This window comes from Prionailurus viverrinus, chromosome D3 (assembly GCF_022837055.1).
Source record: "Prionailurus viverrinus isolate Anna chromosome D3, UM_Priviv_1.0, whole genome shotgun sequence".
Lineage (NCBI taxonomy): Eukaryota > Metazoa > Chordata > Mammalia > Carnivora > Felidae > Prionailurus > Prionailurus viverrinus.
In genome coordinates, this window is record NC_062572.1 from 8435487 (window position 1) to 8453206 (window position 17720).

General features: G+C 36.1%; 1 protein-coding gene across 12 annotated transcripts in view; it reads left to right on the plus strand.

Moving 5' to 3' along the window:
• IFT81 (intraflagellar transport 81) overlaps positions 1 to 17720 on the plus strand; it is a 228110-nt gene that overhangs the window by 127043 nt on the left and 83347 nt on the right. For all 12 annotated transcript variants that reach the window (XR_007145729.1, XR_007145731.1, XR_007145732.1 and 9 more), the window contains one exon: positions 3903 to 4049. Coding sequence is in view for 7 of the 12 variants with exons in the window: in XM_047827328.1 (XP_047683284.1) it covers positions 3903 to 4049 (147 nt within the window). In the remaining 5 variants the exon portion in view is untranslated. The remainder of the gene's footprint in view (positions 1 to 3902; positions 4050 to 17720) is intronic.

The window sequence follows — 17720 nt, forward strand, 5'->3', positions numbered from 1 at the left end:
CATATATCTCCCTTCTGAGAGAAGGAATCACATACACACTTTTCTTTTTAAAATTCTTAACAGTATATGCTGCTAAATAGAATAATCTTTGTTCCTTTTTTTTACAACTTTATTGAGATACAATTCACATACATTATAATTCACTTGTAAAATGCACAATTCAGTGGTTTTTAGTATATTCACAGAATTGTGCAACCATCACCACAATCAATTTTATTTTATTTTATTTTTTTAGTGTTTATTTGTCTTTGAGAGAGAGAGTCCAAGGAGGGGAGGGGCAGAGAGAGAGACACACACACACAGAATCCAAAGCAGGTTCCAGGCTCTGAGCTGTCAACACAGAACCCGACGTGAGATTCAAACCCACGGACAGTGAGACCATTGACCTGAGCTGAAGTCGGACGCTTAACTGACTGAGCCACGCAGGCACCCCCCACCACAGTCAATTTTAGAACATCTAAACCTATTAGCAGTTACTTCCCATTTCCTTCCCAACCTTCAGCCATAGGCAACTACCAGAGACCAAGCTGTCAGTATAGATTTGCCTGTCATGGACATTTCATATTCATTGACTCAAATGATATGTGACCCTTTGTGACTGGATTCTTTCACTTGGCATAGTTTTTAAAGTTCATCCGTGTTGGGGCACCTTGGTGGCTCAGTTGGTTGAGCATTCAACTTCTGCTCATGTTGTGATCTCACAGTTTGTGGGTTCGAGCCCCACATCAGGCTCTGTGTTGACAGCTCAGAGCCCAGAGCCTGCTTTGGATTCTGTGTCTGACTAGCTCTCTGCCTCTCCCCCGCTCATGCTCTGTCTGTCTGTCTGTCTCTCTCTCTCTCTCTGTCTCTCAAAAATAAATAAACATTAAAAAAAAATTTCAAGTTCATCCATGTTGTAGCATGAGTCAGTACTTCATTCTTTTTGTTACTGAATAATATTCCATTGTATGGATAGATCATGTTTTGTTTATCTATACATCAGTTGATGGACATTTGGGTTATTTCTACCTTTTGGCTATTATGAATAATACTGCAGAGGACATTCTTGTACAAGTGTTTGTATGAAAATATGGTTTCATTTCTTTTGAGTATATTCCTAGGAGTGTAACTGCTGGCTCATTTGATAATTCTGTGTTTAACATTTTGAGGAAATGCCAGACTGTTTCCAAGCCAGTCCTACCAACACTGTATGAACACATTCATTCCTCCACATTCTTGCCAACACTTGTTATTATCTGCTTTTTCCTTTTTATCATAGCCTTCTTAGTTGGTATGCTTATTCCAGTTCATGGTACATAGTATCCCACTGAGTGCTTATACCACCTTTCATTCAGCCAGTCACTAGTTGATGGACATTTGGGTTGTTGCCATTCTTTTGCAATTGCAAGTCATGCTTCCATGAACAGATTTTTGCCTATGTCTTTGCACATGTTTGCCAGCGTTATCGTCAGGATATAGTCCCAGAGGTGAGATCACTCCATCAAAGGGTAAATGTGTATGTAACTTTGTTAGATGTCGCCAAATTCCTCTCCATAGAAGTTGCAGCATTTCTTGTTCCCACCTGCCATGCAAGAGAGTGCCTGCCTCCTCACTGCCTCCAATATGTGGTTGAACTTTTAGAGTTTTGCCATCCTTGTAGATAAGAGATGGTAACCTGTGATAGTTTTAATTTTCACTTATCTTATTATAAACAAGGTTGAGCATCTTCTCACACGAGTAACAGTTGTTTTAATTCTTTTTCTGTGAATTGTCCCTTCACGTCCATATCCCCACTTCTCTATAGGGTTGTTGGCGTTTTTTCTTTATGTATTAGAAGTATTTACTCTTTGTCTGGTTTATAATTGTAACGTTTTCCTCCAGCTTGGTGTTTGCCTTTTTATTTGTTTATGGTGCTGTTATATCACCATGGGAAAGTTCTTCATTTTTATGAAATCAAATTTAATAGTTCTTTCTCTTATTATTTTACGTCTTGAGTCATATTTAGGAACATTTTTCCCTCTTGTAAGTTATAGTGAAATTTACTCAGGTTTTCCTTTTGGATTTCTATGATTTAATTTTTTATATTTAAATCCCTGATTTATTTAGATTTTTTCTGGTTATATGCTATTTATTGTATATGGCTATCCAATTATCTAATTGTCCTAATATCAGTTAGTAAAAAATACATTTTTCACCTATGGATTTGAGATTCTGACTTTGTTTTATTTCAAATTTAAGAATGATACTGGATTTATTTGTGTATTTTCTATTGTTCCATTGGCCTGTCCAGGTACACATATTAACTTATTTGCAGAAGCTTTATAGTCAAGTTCAAATAACTGATAAAAGTACCCACCTTCACCTCCAATTGCTCTACTTTTTCAGGGTTTTCCTTGCAATTCTTGTTTGTATGTTCTTTCAGTAAGCTTTATTACCAACTTGCCTAGCTCTTGAAAAAAAAAACCATAGTTTTTTAATTATTGGGTTTGCTTTATATTTATCAGTTACTTCAGAACTTACATCTTTATGATATTTGATCTTTATGATATGATGTTCTTCCCATCTAAGAACATGTTATGTGTCTCCATTTGTTCAAGTTTATGTTTTTTGTCTTTCAGGAGTGTTTGTTTTCCTCAAAGTTTTGGAACTTCTCTTGGCTCCACATTTTATTTTTTGCTTTTATAACTGAGGGCTTTTCCTCCCTTATGTCTTCTGACTGATTTGTCTATGAATACTACTGATTTGTTTACTATGGTTTTCCCATGGTTTCTCTTCTCTTTTTTTTAGACATATAATCATATACTATGAAAACTCCAACTTTTCCTGTCAAATTCTTATGCTTCTAATTGCTTTCTCCTGTCTAATGGTATGAGCAAATACCTTCAACACAATATTAAATTATAGTAGAGATAGTGGGCGTTTTTACCTTGTTCCAGACTTAGTGGGAGATACTCTCATGTTCATTAAATAAGATCCTGTTTTGGACTGAGGTTTATATTTATTTATTTTATTGCGTTAAGGAGGTATACTGTCAATTCCTGTATGCTTCTGGTACTCATCATTTCTTCTCTCTTTTTTTGGCTGGAATAATTCTATGGGGAGAAACATTCCTTCGTCATCTGTCTTTTCATTTTTTAGACAGAAAGAATAGACTGGTTTAAAGGGTTTGTATTAGAGATTTCCCCTCTCCTGTCAAGTTTGTGTGAAGAAAATATTTGTACTATTTCACTTAAGAAGACAGTTTGGCTAATGTTTTTCTTACACTAGTACAGCTGTGGTTCATTTGAGGAAATCCCCCAAGAGTTGCTAAGTAATGGAAAGTGCTGTGTTCATGGCTGAGAACAGCCATTTGGATTGTGTAAACATTTGCATAATTCCGGTGAGTCAGATGTTTGGTTTTAAACCTGCACTTCATTTATTAGAATGCCCCAAATATAATAGAAGTTTTAACATTTCATTTTAAAAGTATGGCTATTGAATTTAGGTAAGATAACCTGTGTTGTAGTTTTGAGAATAAAACATTCTTGTTTTCTTCTGGTGAGAGGAAAGCTACCATGAAGAAAAACACTAGAAGTAGGGATAGCTTCTATTTGCTTACCTAGAAAGTATCTTCATTAACATTTGAGTGTTACCTGACAATATTTGAATATGTATAATACTATTGTATTTTTGTTTCTCTGCTGATATAGCGGTATTTTCAGGGCTTTTGTCTTCCAAAATGTCTTTGGGTTGATATTTAATATACATTACATGCTCATATTAAACATATAACTAGGGATGACAGGTAGTAGGGTATTGGTTAGGAGAAGCCAACTAGATATTGAAAGTTTAGCTTGGGAAAATCTAAAAAATAAATAATTTCACAAGATAATAGAAAGTTGATTGTATGTCTAATTTCACATTCATATTTTATACTCAATTAGGCATCCATCATTTCTCGTAAAAAAGAAGCCAAAGCTGAGGAACTTCAGGAAGCGAAGGAGAAGTTAGCCAGCCTAGAGAGAGAGGTATCAGTGAAGACAAATCAGACCCGCGAATTTGATGGTACTGAAGTTTTGAAGGGAGATGAGGTAAGTTGAGGTATCTAATGGGACAAAGTTATGAGTATTGCTTTTGTTTGAAACCATTCATGTGTTTTACTTTTTTTGGTTTAAATGTCAGTAATGGAAAGTTCATCTTATTTTATAAAACCTATTTATTTAAAACTGAAAAGTCTTGGGGCGCCTGGGTGGCGCAATCGGTTAAGCGCCCGACTTCAGCCAGGTCACGATCTCGCGGTCTGTGAGTTCGAGCCCCGCGTCAGGCTCTGGGCTGATGGCTCGGAGCCTGGAGCCTGTTTCTGATTCTGTGTCTCCCTCTCTCTCTGCCCCTCCCCCATTCATGCTCTGTCTCTCTCTGTCCCAAAAATAAATAAACGTTGGAAAAAAAAAGCAACTGAAAAGTCTTTGCAATGGTATTAAGATATTCTTGATATATAATGACATAGATCTTAGTGATTTAACAACATAATATTCCAAATTTTCACTTTTTAATTGGGTGAATTTATATTGGATTTATTTATTGTAAGTATTAAGTTATAAAAGTAAAACAAAATGACTAGGAATTAACAGGTAAGACAAAAATTCATATTCCTTGATAAATGTAATTCCATAAAGGGCTGAGAAAATATCATCACTCAGTTACTTTGTCAATAATGTGTATTTGGCCACTGAGACTGGTACCATTTAAATGACTTCATTGTAGGAGTACTACGTGGCAATGAGAAAGAATGAAATATGGCCCTTTGTAGCAACGTGGATGGAACTGGAGAGTGTGATGCTAAGTGAAATAAGCCATACAGAGAAAGACAGATACCATATGTTTTCACTCTTATGTGGATCCTGAGAAACTTAACAGAAACCCATGGGGGAGGGGAAGGAAAAAAAAAAAAAGAGGTTAGAGTGGGAGAGAGCCAAAGCATAAGAGACTGTTAAAAACTGAGAACAAACTGAGGGTTGATGGGGTGTGGGAGGGAGGGGAGGGTAGGTGATGGGCATTGAAGAGGGCATCTTTTGGGATGAACACTGGGTGTTGTATGGAAACCAATTTGACAATAAATTTCATATATTAAAAAAAAAAAGAAAAAATAAATGACTTCATTGTAGATGCTTATAAATTTTAAAAATACAACTACATCTAATGTTGCTATACACTTAAATTTTTGAACAATGTTTCAATAGCTGTTATTTCATTTATCCTTCTTTCAGACTCATGAGATTAGTAGGACAAGTAATATTGTCATTTATATATATGGCTAAATTTAAGCACCAAAATATAATTCCCCATCTCATTTTCATAAAATTAACTCAAGAATGAATGAATGGATGAGTGAAGCAAAATATCTTGTGTGAAGGACAGTGCTTTTTTTTTTTTTAAGCAAATCAAGAGATAGGTATAGGTTATATTTTAATTCCTTGGGGCGCCTGGGTGGCGCAGTCGGTTAAGCGTCCGACTTCAGCCAGGTCACGATCTCGCGGTCCGTGAGTTCGAGCCCCGCGTCGGGCTCTGTGCTGACAGCTCAGAGCCTGGAGCCTGTTTCAGATTCTGTGTCTCCCTCTCTCTCTGCCTCTCCCCTGTTCATGCTCTGTCTCTCTGTGTCTCAAAGATATTTTAATTCCTAAACATTGCCTATACTTTACCACTTCCTACAGCTTACTTATTTTATATTAGCTACTTAGCTACTAGGCCTCAGAAAAAGCTACTTTGAAAAGCTGCTCGCATCCAAACTTCAGTTTTGGCTTTGAATAGCTATAGAATTCATACTGTTACAAATTGGCAGTGAACCTTCACTGTGCCAAACACAAGTGAGTTGTTCCCATGGTGCCACTTTTCTCTGTGGTACTTGTGATTGTAGCCTCCCAATATGCCTTTAGCTTTTGGGGAAGTAGTAGATTTCAACAGTCAGCACTTGACTGAAAAATTCCTTTGGCTTTTAACATCCACGTCCAGATTGCTTTAAGAGATGGGAATATTTTAAATGTTACTTGGAAGCCAACGGGGTGTGCTTTGTGACATCCTTGCGATCCAAGGGGGGAAAGGTTAATTATGCAACAATCTTGTTTTATAAGAGGCCTTGCTTCCTCCTAGCATTTTTGTTTTTTCTTAAGAAAATGCTGCCCAACTGACAAGAAATACTAATTGCTATGGCCACAGTTGGCATGAATAGTGCTTATAAATTCAGTGTTAGATATTCCTTCTATGCAAATGTGAGGGTATAGAACATACTGTCAACCTATTAGGTTTTATTTTTGATAAATTATGGTGAATAGAAGTGTCTGATGACAGAAAAAGGCATACTTTTCTTAAAGGGAAAAAGGTAACTTTGGAAATGAGGTCAACCTAATTTTTAAACAATATCTGGTCAGAAACTAGAACAAATTAAGTAAATCATTTGGCAGTTACCTAAAAGAACAGAAGGTATTGGGGAACATTAAGCATAATTTTGTAAAGAACAAATCTTGGTAGACCAGTTTTATTTTCTACTTTGATAAAGTGGCAGACCATATGGACAAAAGGGAGGAAGTTTGTTATACTTAAAATTATATAATATAGCTGGACTTCACTGAGGTTTCATTTGGTATCACATGGTAATCACCAAAAAATTGTGTTTTTTTGCCACCCATCTGTTAACACAGTTGGTGAGACGGCATCGAGAAGTAGTAGCATGGTATTTGGAAAGAATTTCTATGGCAGGAGTCACAAATAGGAGAACAAAGAAGGGCGGGCTAACATTTATTGAGCACTGTTTATACAAGGCTCTGTGCTAGATGCTTTGCAAACACACACTCCTTTACTTCTTGTGTTCTTATTCCTGCTGTTCCCATTTTGCAGCTGGGTGAAGCTCAGGGAGATTGTAGATGCACTTCGAGGTAACAAGTGGCCAAGCTGGAATCCAGGTCTCTCTCACCTGTTCCTATAGACCTGAGCAAATCACTTCTCCATCTGTAAAATGGGGATGATTGCTCTTCACTGTCATTATGAAGAACACGCCAAATAATGGATGTCACAGCTTCCCAGTCAACATAAAACATCTGGCATCCAGAAGTCATTCCTACGGGTCTCATGTCACTGCATGTGTGAGAAGCGGTGTAGTGGAATGGTTATGGGCATGAGCTCTAGGATTTGATTGTTGGAGTGCAGATCCTGGCTTTGTCATCTTACTGGCTGGGCAACATTGGGCAGATTCCTTAACCTCTTTGTACTCAGCTGTAAAATGTGACTTTTATCGCTATATACCTCCTGGAATTATTACTGTGCAGATTAAACGAGTTAATACCTGAAAAGTGCTTAGAATAGCACTACCACATGCTAAGTGCTCAATAAATGCTAGCACCTGATATTTTTATATTTTCGTCAGTCACTTGAATGAAGAGTTTGAAAGCTAAGAATATAGTTTGCAGCTTAAAACTTGAACTTAGTATTTCCCAAACTGGGTGCAATTCAGTAGAAATAAATATGAAATTGTTTGTTTGTGGATAAATGATTTACACAGATTCAGGATGGGATGAGATAACACTAATGAGAGTCGTTTTAGCTGCTATCCACTGAGCAGTTACTGTGTGCTCAATCTTTAAAAACATATCGTTGGTGATGGTTGCACAACAGTGTGAATACACTTACTGCCACAGAACTGTACCCTGAAATATGGTTAAAATGATAAATTTTATACCGTGTATGTTTAATCACAGTAAAACACACATGTAATATATCCTGATTCATCCTCTCAAAACACTTGTGAGGTAAACATTATCTGCATTTTGTAATTGAGAAAATAAGATTAGAGAAGTTTAAGTAACTTGCCTAATGTCATACAGTTAGTGAGTTGCAGAGTAAGGATTTGAACTCGGGTCTGACAGTCACAAACTGGAAACGTTAGCCAGGTAGAAACTGTACGACAGCCATTTGTTTGGATACAAACCTTCATTCCTTGATTATCCATATGTGATTGTTTGATTAATCTTTTCTTAGAAAAATTTAGGAATGTGACTGTTAATGAGGATAAATACTATACATATAGTAATTTATATTCCTTTGTCATTTTCTTTTTAGAGGTCAGCTAGCAGTTTTTAAAGTTCAGTATTGAAGTATGCATTTTGATGCTTCCCCTGCCATTAAAGTTATTATTCCAGATGTTGCATTTTGTCTGAGAATTTTAGCTCTTCTGTTTGCAGATGACAGGTACTACAGGCATTTGTGCTTCACTAGACTCTCATTAGTATTCCCTGGATGTTTCTTATTAATAATAGATGAAGTGTCTAAAAATTCTCCTTTTTCTTTCATTGTACTTTGGTTATCATTTTAACATTTTAGTTTCATTGTATTGCCTTGCTTAATTATGGCAGTAAGCATAGGAATGTGTTTATTTCTTATGCTGCGAGACTTCTAACGTGGGTAGGAATTTCTTGAACTGTTGAAATTATCTTCTCAGTGATAGAGATTTTCTTGCCAGTCTAGTCTATCTTGATTTCTTTTTCTTCACACCAGTATTTTTCAGGTGATAAGAAGGTTAAACTTAGAGACTAGAGTCTCTTAACATAACTGAAAATTGATACTAATGAATATGTTTCTGTGTCTTGAAGTTTTTTATATTGGACTTAAGTATGTAGTAATTAAGCACAAATCCGGTTGAATTGATATTCTCAAAGAATTTTGAATGCTGTCATCTCTGAGAGAAGTTACCCAAAAAATACCATGAAGCTTCGTCCCTAACACTGACCTGTCATTCTTATCAATAATTTAGATTAATTAATAATTAATGTTTATTATGCAGTTACACTGTGCCAGGCACCATATTAGGCTTCTTATATACATTATCTCATTTTTTTCATTGAACAACTCTAATTGTTACGATAATTATTCAAGTTTTTACAATTATGGGAACCGAGGCAAAGGGAGGATTTATGCTAACTCACCAAGATCACATGGCCAGTAAGTAGCGGTGCCATGATTTGAACTGAGGTGGTCTGCCTCCTAAACCCTTACTAATTTTCACATGACAGGAAGCCAGAAGGAATAGTCAGCGAGAGACAGATGATAGAATTGAGATTCAAAGTCATCTTGGAAGCCAGGAGCATTGTGCTGAAACAAACAAAATGCTGTTAATAGGATGATAAACACAATGTTGTGGAATTCAAGTTCTGTCTGCCATCTCAACATATCACCCATGAATAATGCAGCATTAGAAAACAAATTATTATACTCCATTAATAAAAATGTAATATCCCATTTATGGTGATATTATGCCTGGAATGTTATGTTACAGTTTTGGCATATGTGTTAAGAAGGACATAGTCAAGGCAGAGTCCAGGTGTAGGTGACCAAAATGGATGAAAAGTCTGGAAACTTTCGTAGAGAGAATTGATTATGTATTAACTGAGCACACACACACACACAAAATAGAATTGCACTTAAATTTCAGAAGGATTATGGAAAGGATGGTGTGCAGAAAAAGAGTTAACATAGCAGGCCTGAAACTGCTATTCTTAGAAAATCTTGTTTGCAAGGTTGGCCCTTGTCTGGCATCTAGGAACTTTGATTTTAGAAAGATTTCCACCATTCCCCAATAAGAATTGCTCACTGTGCCTGAACTGTGTGTACAAAGAAAGTGGTTTATGTTGAACATCTGCTTTCCTTCTCAGAGCCTGGGATTTAGGTAAGGGCTAGGCAGACAGTATGCCTCTGTGGCCAGCCCCCAAGTAAAATGCCTGAGCACAGAGTCTCTAATGAACTTACCTGGTTGGCAGCATTTCACACATATTGTTACAACTCATCACGTATTGTTACAACTCATTGCTGGAGGAATTAAGGGAGAAGACTCTTGGAAGCTTGCCCCTGGTTTCCTCTGGATTTCACCTCATGTGCCTTTTCCTCTTGCTGGTTTTGCTTTTATGTTTTCACTGTAATAAAGCATAGCCAAGAATACGACTATATGCTGAGACCTGTGAGTCCTCCTAGCAAACCATTAAACCTGGGAATGGTTTTGCCCCCCCCCCCCCAACACAAATCGGTTAATATTCTTGTTTGACAGAAGGCAGAATTAGGAGCAATGGTTAGAAAGAAATATTTGATTGACTATATTTGATTGACTACTGAAAATTTTCTACAACTTAAGCTTTCTTCAGTCCTGAAGCAGGCTGCTTTGGTGAAGCAGAGTGCTCCAGCATTTAAAATATTCTGACAGAACCTGGATGAGAGACATTTTAAAAGTAACATGCGCAGTTAGTAGAAGAAAGATTGTACTGGATCAATGTTTGGGGTTTTTTTAATCTTAAAAAATCTGACTATACAAGTAATACCTGAATACATTCTTGTGGTATGAAAATGAAGCAATAGGCATAAAGTAAAAGTCTTCCTTGACTGTCTCCCACCCCCAATCCCAGTTCCTCAGTCCCTTTACCAAAGAGAAGCCACTGCTTCCAGGTTTGTGTGCCCTTTCTTTTCAGTCCTTTCTCTAAAGACAGATGTAGATCCTACCGTTGTGTGGTTTGTAAAAATGTAAATGGTATTATACTATGTGTATTGTGCAACTTGCTCTTAATAAAATGTCTTGGAGATTTTTCCATGTCCATAATGAGGAGATTAAGAGAATTCTGTAGAAGTTAACAGAATCAGCTCTGGAGCCAGAACACCTGTGTGCAGATCTCTGCTCTGCCACCTGTTAGCTATTCAACCTTAACATGTTACCAAACTCCTCTGGGCCTCAGTTTCCTTGCCCATAAAGTGGGTGCAACTGCTGTGGAAAACAGTATGGCAATAATTCAAAAGTCAAACACAGAATTACCATATGACTCAAAAATTCCCCTCTGAGGTTAGAATCCTCATGTGATTTTCTGTTAGGATTTTCTAAGTGCACATTATTGCTATTATTCCAAGTTATGGTAACTTCAGATATTTGGACAGGATTTTAATATTAAGTAACCTTAGTCTTCCATAATTTGGAGTGCTTTTAAAATGTTTACACAGAATTCTCTAACCTTCTGCAGGATTCAGTGTGAGAAAAAATAGGAAAACGTAGTATTATATACCCTAATATAATAGCTAATGGTCAGACATCTGACTCTGAGTTGTCAATAAATTAACATTGCTGTGGTCAATGTGATTTTTGAAGATAGCATAATAACTAAGTAGCACGTCTTCCAGAATATATACCCTGTTATTGTTTCCCCAGCTCATAGCCCATGGCCCTGAAATGTACTTCCATAGCACTCTGTTCCTGTGTGTTGTAACAGAACACACTTAAGATCACTTGTTCAGTTTCTGCTTCCCCTGAGAAAGCAGTGAGCTCCATAGTGGCAACAGCATATCTATTGTTCACCATCATATACTTAATACTTGGCACATAACAGACACTTGGTAAATGTGTGGAAACCTGAAAGTATATAATGTAGTCTAGACGTGTGTATGTCTTTCATCAGAAAAGTGATAATATTAAAAATGTCTTGGTCCTTTTTAGTAGGCTTTGGTTGATAAGAAAAGTTATTTATATTAATTCTTCAACCTAACCATAGTTGCATATTTCATTGTATAGATATTTCATTGTACAGATTCATTATTTTTGGATACCTGACCACACACCTAAATTTACCATTTAATCTGGTAGCCTCCATTAATTCTTAGGTAAGTACAATTTTGCTATTTTTTTCTTTGCTCTTCCATTAAGAGAGAGACTCAGATGAGCAAAGAAAGAGCCTGTGCCTCTTGTAAATAGTTCCACATAGCTACTGATCATTATTGTCTTAGTCACCTTCATATCTCAGAATCTCTGCTTTAATTATTTGAAAAAGCAAACAAAAAATCTGCCCCAGTGATATAGTGCTGGTCCCCTTCCTAGAGCTGTCATTCAGATGAATGCCTGCCTTTGGGGTCTGAACTTTTTTATAGCAACAAACGAACCTCTGGTTAAAGTCCCACTGGCACTTCATGCAATCAAAGGTCACTCCTGGTTAATGGTGTGTGAGTATAGAATCCATTGTGTTTTGTTCCCTAACCATTACAAGAAGCTCACCTGTTTTGCAGCTATGACTGCTTTAAAAATGTGCTTGGTCAAATAATGTTTATGAGAAGCTTTAGAAAGTTCCAACCAGTTCATTCTACAGCTACTGATAGAAATCCTAGAGCTAAATTGCAAAGATTATGAAATCTTCTTTAAATACTTCAAAGAGAAGCACAGCGAAGATAAGGGAATCCTGGCAAGGTTTGCTGCAGCTGTCAGATCCCGAAAAATTAGGAATCAAATTTTGACACTTGTAATTGAATCATCCACCCTTCTAAGTGAGCCCAGGCAAACCTGTGATATTTTTAGAACCTTTCAAACCACATCACACTCTTTAGAGTTCATAGCAGGACCCAAGGCCCCTAAAATTTCCCAAGAGATGGAACAAAACAGAATCAAATAAATTTAGCTCAATCTGCTAGAATAGAAGTAGTGTATTTATGCATGCAATCTAGGTAATGCCACAGTTTCAACTGAAAATTTGAAAACTTTTCATTGAAAAATTTTTTGAGAGTTAACTGCTTGGACAGCCATTGAAAAATCCATTAACTCTAATATAATAACAGCTGTGCAGTGGTGATTTGATTTATAATAGAAGCATAGAGACCTTGGACAGTATGATTAACTGTGTTTCACAGATGGATGTTCCTGTGCCACAAGTTTCATTTAAGACAGATTTCTACCAGCATGTATCATATTGCTTATTATAGACTCTCTCAAAAGAATTAGCAGTTAATTATATTGCTTATGGTTGGCTTGGTGAGATTTTCTAATTTAGAGTTAAAAACATAATACTAACAGGTTGGAAAAGGTTAGAATAGTATTTGTATGTGTGTCTGTGTTGGCATTAGTTATGATGAGTGATTTGAAAAGACTGTCATTTTAACAGAAAACAAAGGTTGCTTTGAAACATTTTGTCTTGCCTTAAAACAAGTAGCAAGTCTGAGACCAGACTTCAGGGAGTCAAAATGATTTATTGGAGCATAACATGAAAAGACGACCTCTTCAGGTTTTCTACGAGTCTGAATTCAGCCAGAAGACACTGACAAATGGGTGAAAAAATCGTGACCATAGGGCATATTCATGCTACTCTTGAACAGTCATCTGACACCTAACTCTCTTGGGCCTATTTCTGTAGTTTTCCATGCTTAAAAATCATTTGATGAAATAACTGACCAAGATGTGATTGAATTAATAAATGGAAAATAGCATGCATATTGGACTAACAGGATTTGAGGACAAAAGCATTCGTTCTAGTCCAGTTTTTTTTTTAACTTGCTGAGCTTTGGTGAGTTGTATTAATTTCTCCATAGGTTTCTTTCTTTATAAAAGGGAAGTAGTGCTTTTTCAAAAAAAAAAAAAATAGATCTTTATGGTTCTTGACAATATATATATTAAATGGGAGTCCTCACAGCTAATTACTGTGGAAATAGTTTCATGCTGGATATTGAGGTGGAGAATTTGCAGCAGGAGCAGAGATTCTGGTTTCCGTGTAAATATCCAGAATGATGCCTGGAATCTAATAATGCTTTTGAGTTCCAGATAAGCTTGAAGAGCATTCGTAAATGGTTACATACTCAAGGAAATAAGCTGCTTTGTCCATTTAAAAAGCTAGCCCAGATTTTGATCATTATTATTAAAGGTTCTAAAACGTATTAAGTGGATAAAAGGAGAAAGAACATCTGGCAAATTCCATTTTGATCACAAAGGAGTAAAATTAGTCCTGAAGCTAGAAGCTAGCACTATAAAGCCTTAATCTTATTGATCTCAGAGAATGATGGCTGTTCTTTCATAAATGACAAAGTTAGGTTACAAATGCATGTTGGTCCAAATGTTTAATAATAGCTGCTATAATGGGCCTTCCTGCACAATGTAAAGCTTTATAGTTCATTTTAATGACAAATTTGCTTGATTGACCTGCAATAGTGCACTATAGAAAGCTTTTCCCTAATGATCCAAGGATTTGTTGCTTATCTCCTGTGCCAGACTCCCTTTAAAAATTATTTTTAAAATATTTTTAAACTAAAATATTTTTTAAGTTATTTAAGAAAGAAACCTTAAAGAATTCACTAATAATCCTACTTTCCCAATACAATGGCTATTTTTCTTTTTAAAAAAATTTTTTTTAATGTTTATTTATTTTTGAGAGGGAGAAAGAGTGTGAGTGGAGTGGGGCAGGGGGGAAGAGAGAGAGAGAAGGAGACGCAGAATCCAAAACAGGCTCCAGGCTCTGAGCTGTCAGCACAGAGTCCAATGCGGGGCTCAAACTCACGGACTGCGAGGTCATGACCTGAGCCAAAGTTGGATGCTTAACCGACTGAGCCACCCAGGCACCCCACAATGGCTACTTTTATTTCTTAATTCTCTTGGTGTGTGTGTGTATACACACACTCCAAGAATATAGATTTGTAATTGCTTGCAATAGTGATTATTCTGTTTTAGCTCTAAAGAGCATCTACCACACTTACATTTTTACTTTTCTGCTTACTCTAATTACTTGACATGTCTTTATTTCTTTACTGTTTAGAAGAAACAGTACTCGTCTCTTATTTTCTAGGTACTCCTTAACTATATTCAAACAGAATGACAGACATTAATCATTATTCAACTTTTATAGAATTTTGGTGTATTTTCTAGATCTTATTTAAAAACTACCTGGTTTTGGGCGCCTGGGTGGCGCAGTCGGTTAAGCGTCCGACTTCGGCCAGGTCACGATCTCGTGGTCCGTGAGTTCGAACCCCACGTCGGGCTCTGGGCTGATGGCTCACAGCCTGGAGCCTGTTTCCGATTCTGTGTCTCCCTCTCTCTCTGCCCCTCCCCCGTTCATGCTCTGTCTCTCTCTGTCCCAAAAATAAATAAACGTTGAAAAAAAAAATTTTTTTTTTAAATAAAATAAAATAAAAACTACCTGGTTTCATTTTAGACAAATAATCTTTCATTTTACAATGGAAACACTGTATGTTTTGATCCTCAGAGGTTATAAAAACCCTTTACACAATAATAAAGTATAGTTTACACAATAATAAAGTATTTCAAGAATTGGCTACTGAATAATGGCAATGATGGTTATTAATAATTACAGATATTTAGGTCAATAATTTGTTTTATTTTATTAAACTGTAAACAATGATAGCTCCTATTTAGTGAATGCTACACTAGGCATTGGGCTAATTGCCTTATGCACATTTTCGTATCACTCTAAGTATTGTTACCTTCTTTTTTTTCCAGTTGAATTAAATGATATATAAAGACAAAAAAATAATTGCGCAAGGTCACTTTAAGTGGTGGAGCCAGGATTTGAAATTATATTTCTCTGATTCCAAAGCCCATGATCTTGACAAGTCTCTGAACTGCTTGTACTGCTCCTGTTGTACTGCTCCCGGGACCTTTAATGATTTAAGTTCTAAATGTGACTTTTTTGCTCATATAAATTATTACAACACAGAATTATGAGTACATTTAAATTTTAATCCTCAAAGTCTATTCAAAATAAAATCTATCAGCAGTTAGGTTTTTGTTGGTGATGGGCAGGTTTTGAGGTGGGTTGCACTTTTAATTTAATTATACTTTTTTTAGATTGATACAAATATGTAGCTTAAAAAGCAAAACATTACTACCCAGCTCATAATGAAAATAATGATCCTCTTTCACACTCCCAAGTCCTCCTTCCTTGAGGCAACCACTCTAAATGCCTTTGGTTGTCTCTTCTAGTGTTTACTTCTACATTTCTAAATAATGTTTATGCTGAAACTTTAAAACTTTTTTCAGTTGTTGGCATACTACCGTAGGAAATAAGGATTTAGCCCTACACTCCCCATTCCCTGTCTACTCCCATACCCATCCTTTCATTCATTAGAGCCTCCCAATATAATTATAATTGGTTAAATCATTATTTAGTATATTCATTGTGATGATTGTAGAACCATAGTTTACAGCTGAGACACATAGTATATACTATGATTACATATCTGTTCCTGTACACTTTTTAAAAAATTAATACTGACCTCATTTTTTTTTTTTGGTTTGGTTAGTTTTTAAATGTACCTGTCACCCACTCATCTCCAGACCTTCTGATAGAACCATGCAATTTATCTTAATATGGCATATGTTCATATACAGTAATCTATTAATTACATTTTGTAAACCTTAGGTTTATTGTTCCTGGAGTCCCTTTCATTCTTCTGTTCCAGTCTTGGAAGATTTTTATGTAAGCTTGCTGTAAACCGTAGATCCACTGTAAACTGTAATCTGGGGCTTTGTATTCATCATCCTGGAAATTTCTTTAGTGATTCTCTTGTTTTGGATCCCCTACTTCCCACATCCCAAGTCTTCTCTTTCTTAGTTTATTTCCTTGTTGTAATAGAGAATGTTCCTGAAAAGGGGGGACTGGGGAGGTACATTTTTGAGAAACTTGCTTGTTTGAAACTGTTTTTATTCCATCTTCATATACATGATTGATAGTTTGACTGAATGATGAATTCCAGTTGAACATCTTTTTCCCCGAGAATTTTGAAGGCATTGTTCTGTTGTCTTCTAGTATTCGTTGTTGCTGTCTGAGGCTGTTTCGATTCCCAGCCCTTTAATGTGACCTTTTATTGTTATTGTTGTTATTTTACCTCTCTTGAAACTTTTGGGATTCTCTCTCTACCTCTGATTTTCTAAATTTTTAAGATTATGGGCTTAAATGTAACTCTTTTCTTCTTTCGTTGAGCTGGGCATTCTATTGGCCATTTTAATTTAGAATCTTATTTTATATCCTTCAGTTCTGGGAGATTCTCTTGTATTATTTCTACTCTTTAAAAAAAATTCTCTTCAGGGTGTCTGGGTGGCTCAGTTGGTTAAGTATCTGACTTCAGCTCAGGTCATGGGTTTGAGCCACTTGTTGGGCTCTGTGCTGACAGCTCAGAGCCTGAAGCCTGCTTCAGATTCTGTGTTTCCTTGTCTCTCTGCCCCTACCCTGCTTATTCTCTGTCTCTCAAAAATAAATAAACATTAAAAAATATTTTTTAAAATTTCTGTTCTGTTCTAGAACTCAGTTACAGTTGGAGTCTTCTATATTGATTCTTTAATGCTTACTTTCAAAATGTTTAATTAAAAAAATGTTAAGTAAGAGTAGGTGACAATATGTGTGTGTTGTGTTATATGCGAAGAGTAAAGAATAATGAGATCATGAACATATATACACTTAACACTCAGCTTTAAAAAAAGAAACTGTGTGGCTCCTGTGTGCCTCTTCTTTATCCCATTCCATTCCCACCCCTCTCAGAGGTAACCACCATCTCAAGTTAGGTGTTTGTCATTCTCTGACTTTTCTTTACTGTTTGACCACACATTTGTATCCCTAAATGATATATTGTTTAGTTTTCCTAAGCAATACTAATGGAAGCCCTTCTCTGTATATTCTGTAACTTGCTTGTTTTGCTCTACATTATTTCTTGAACTTATAATTGTTTACTTCCAGTATAGAAATATAAATATATAGAGATATATAAAATTGAATCTACAACAATTCATTGTGGCTTGTTTTCCAGGGGTTTTTTTTGCTATTGCAGTGTTTCTGTCAAAATTCTTATGTATGTCTCCCATGGCTGTGAACAGAGTTTCTCCAAGGCAGTGTTTCTTACCTTTTTTCACAACATGACACTTAAAAAAATTTGATCATTGTTTAGCATACTGAGATAAAAGGACAAGGCTGCTTATAGCTGAGGGT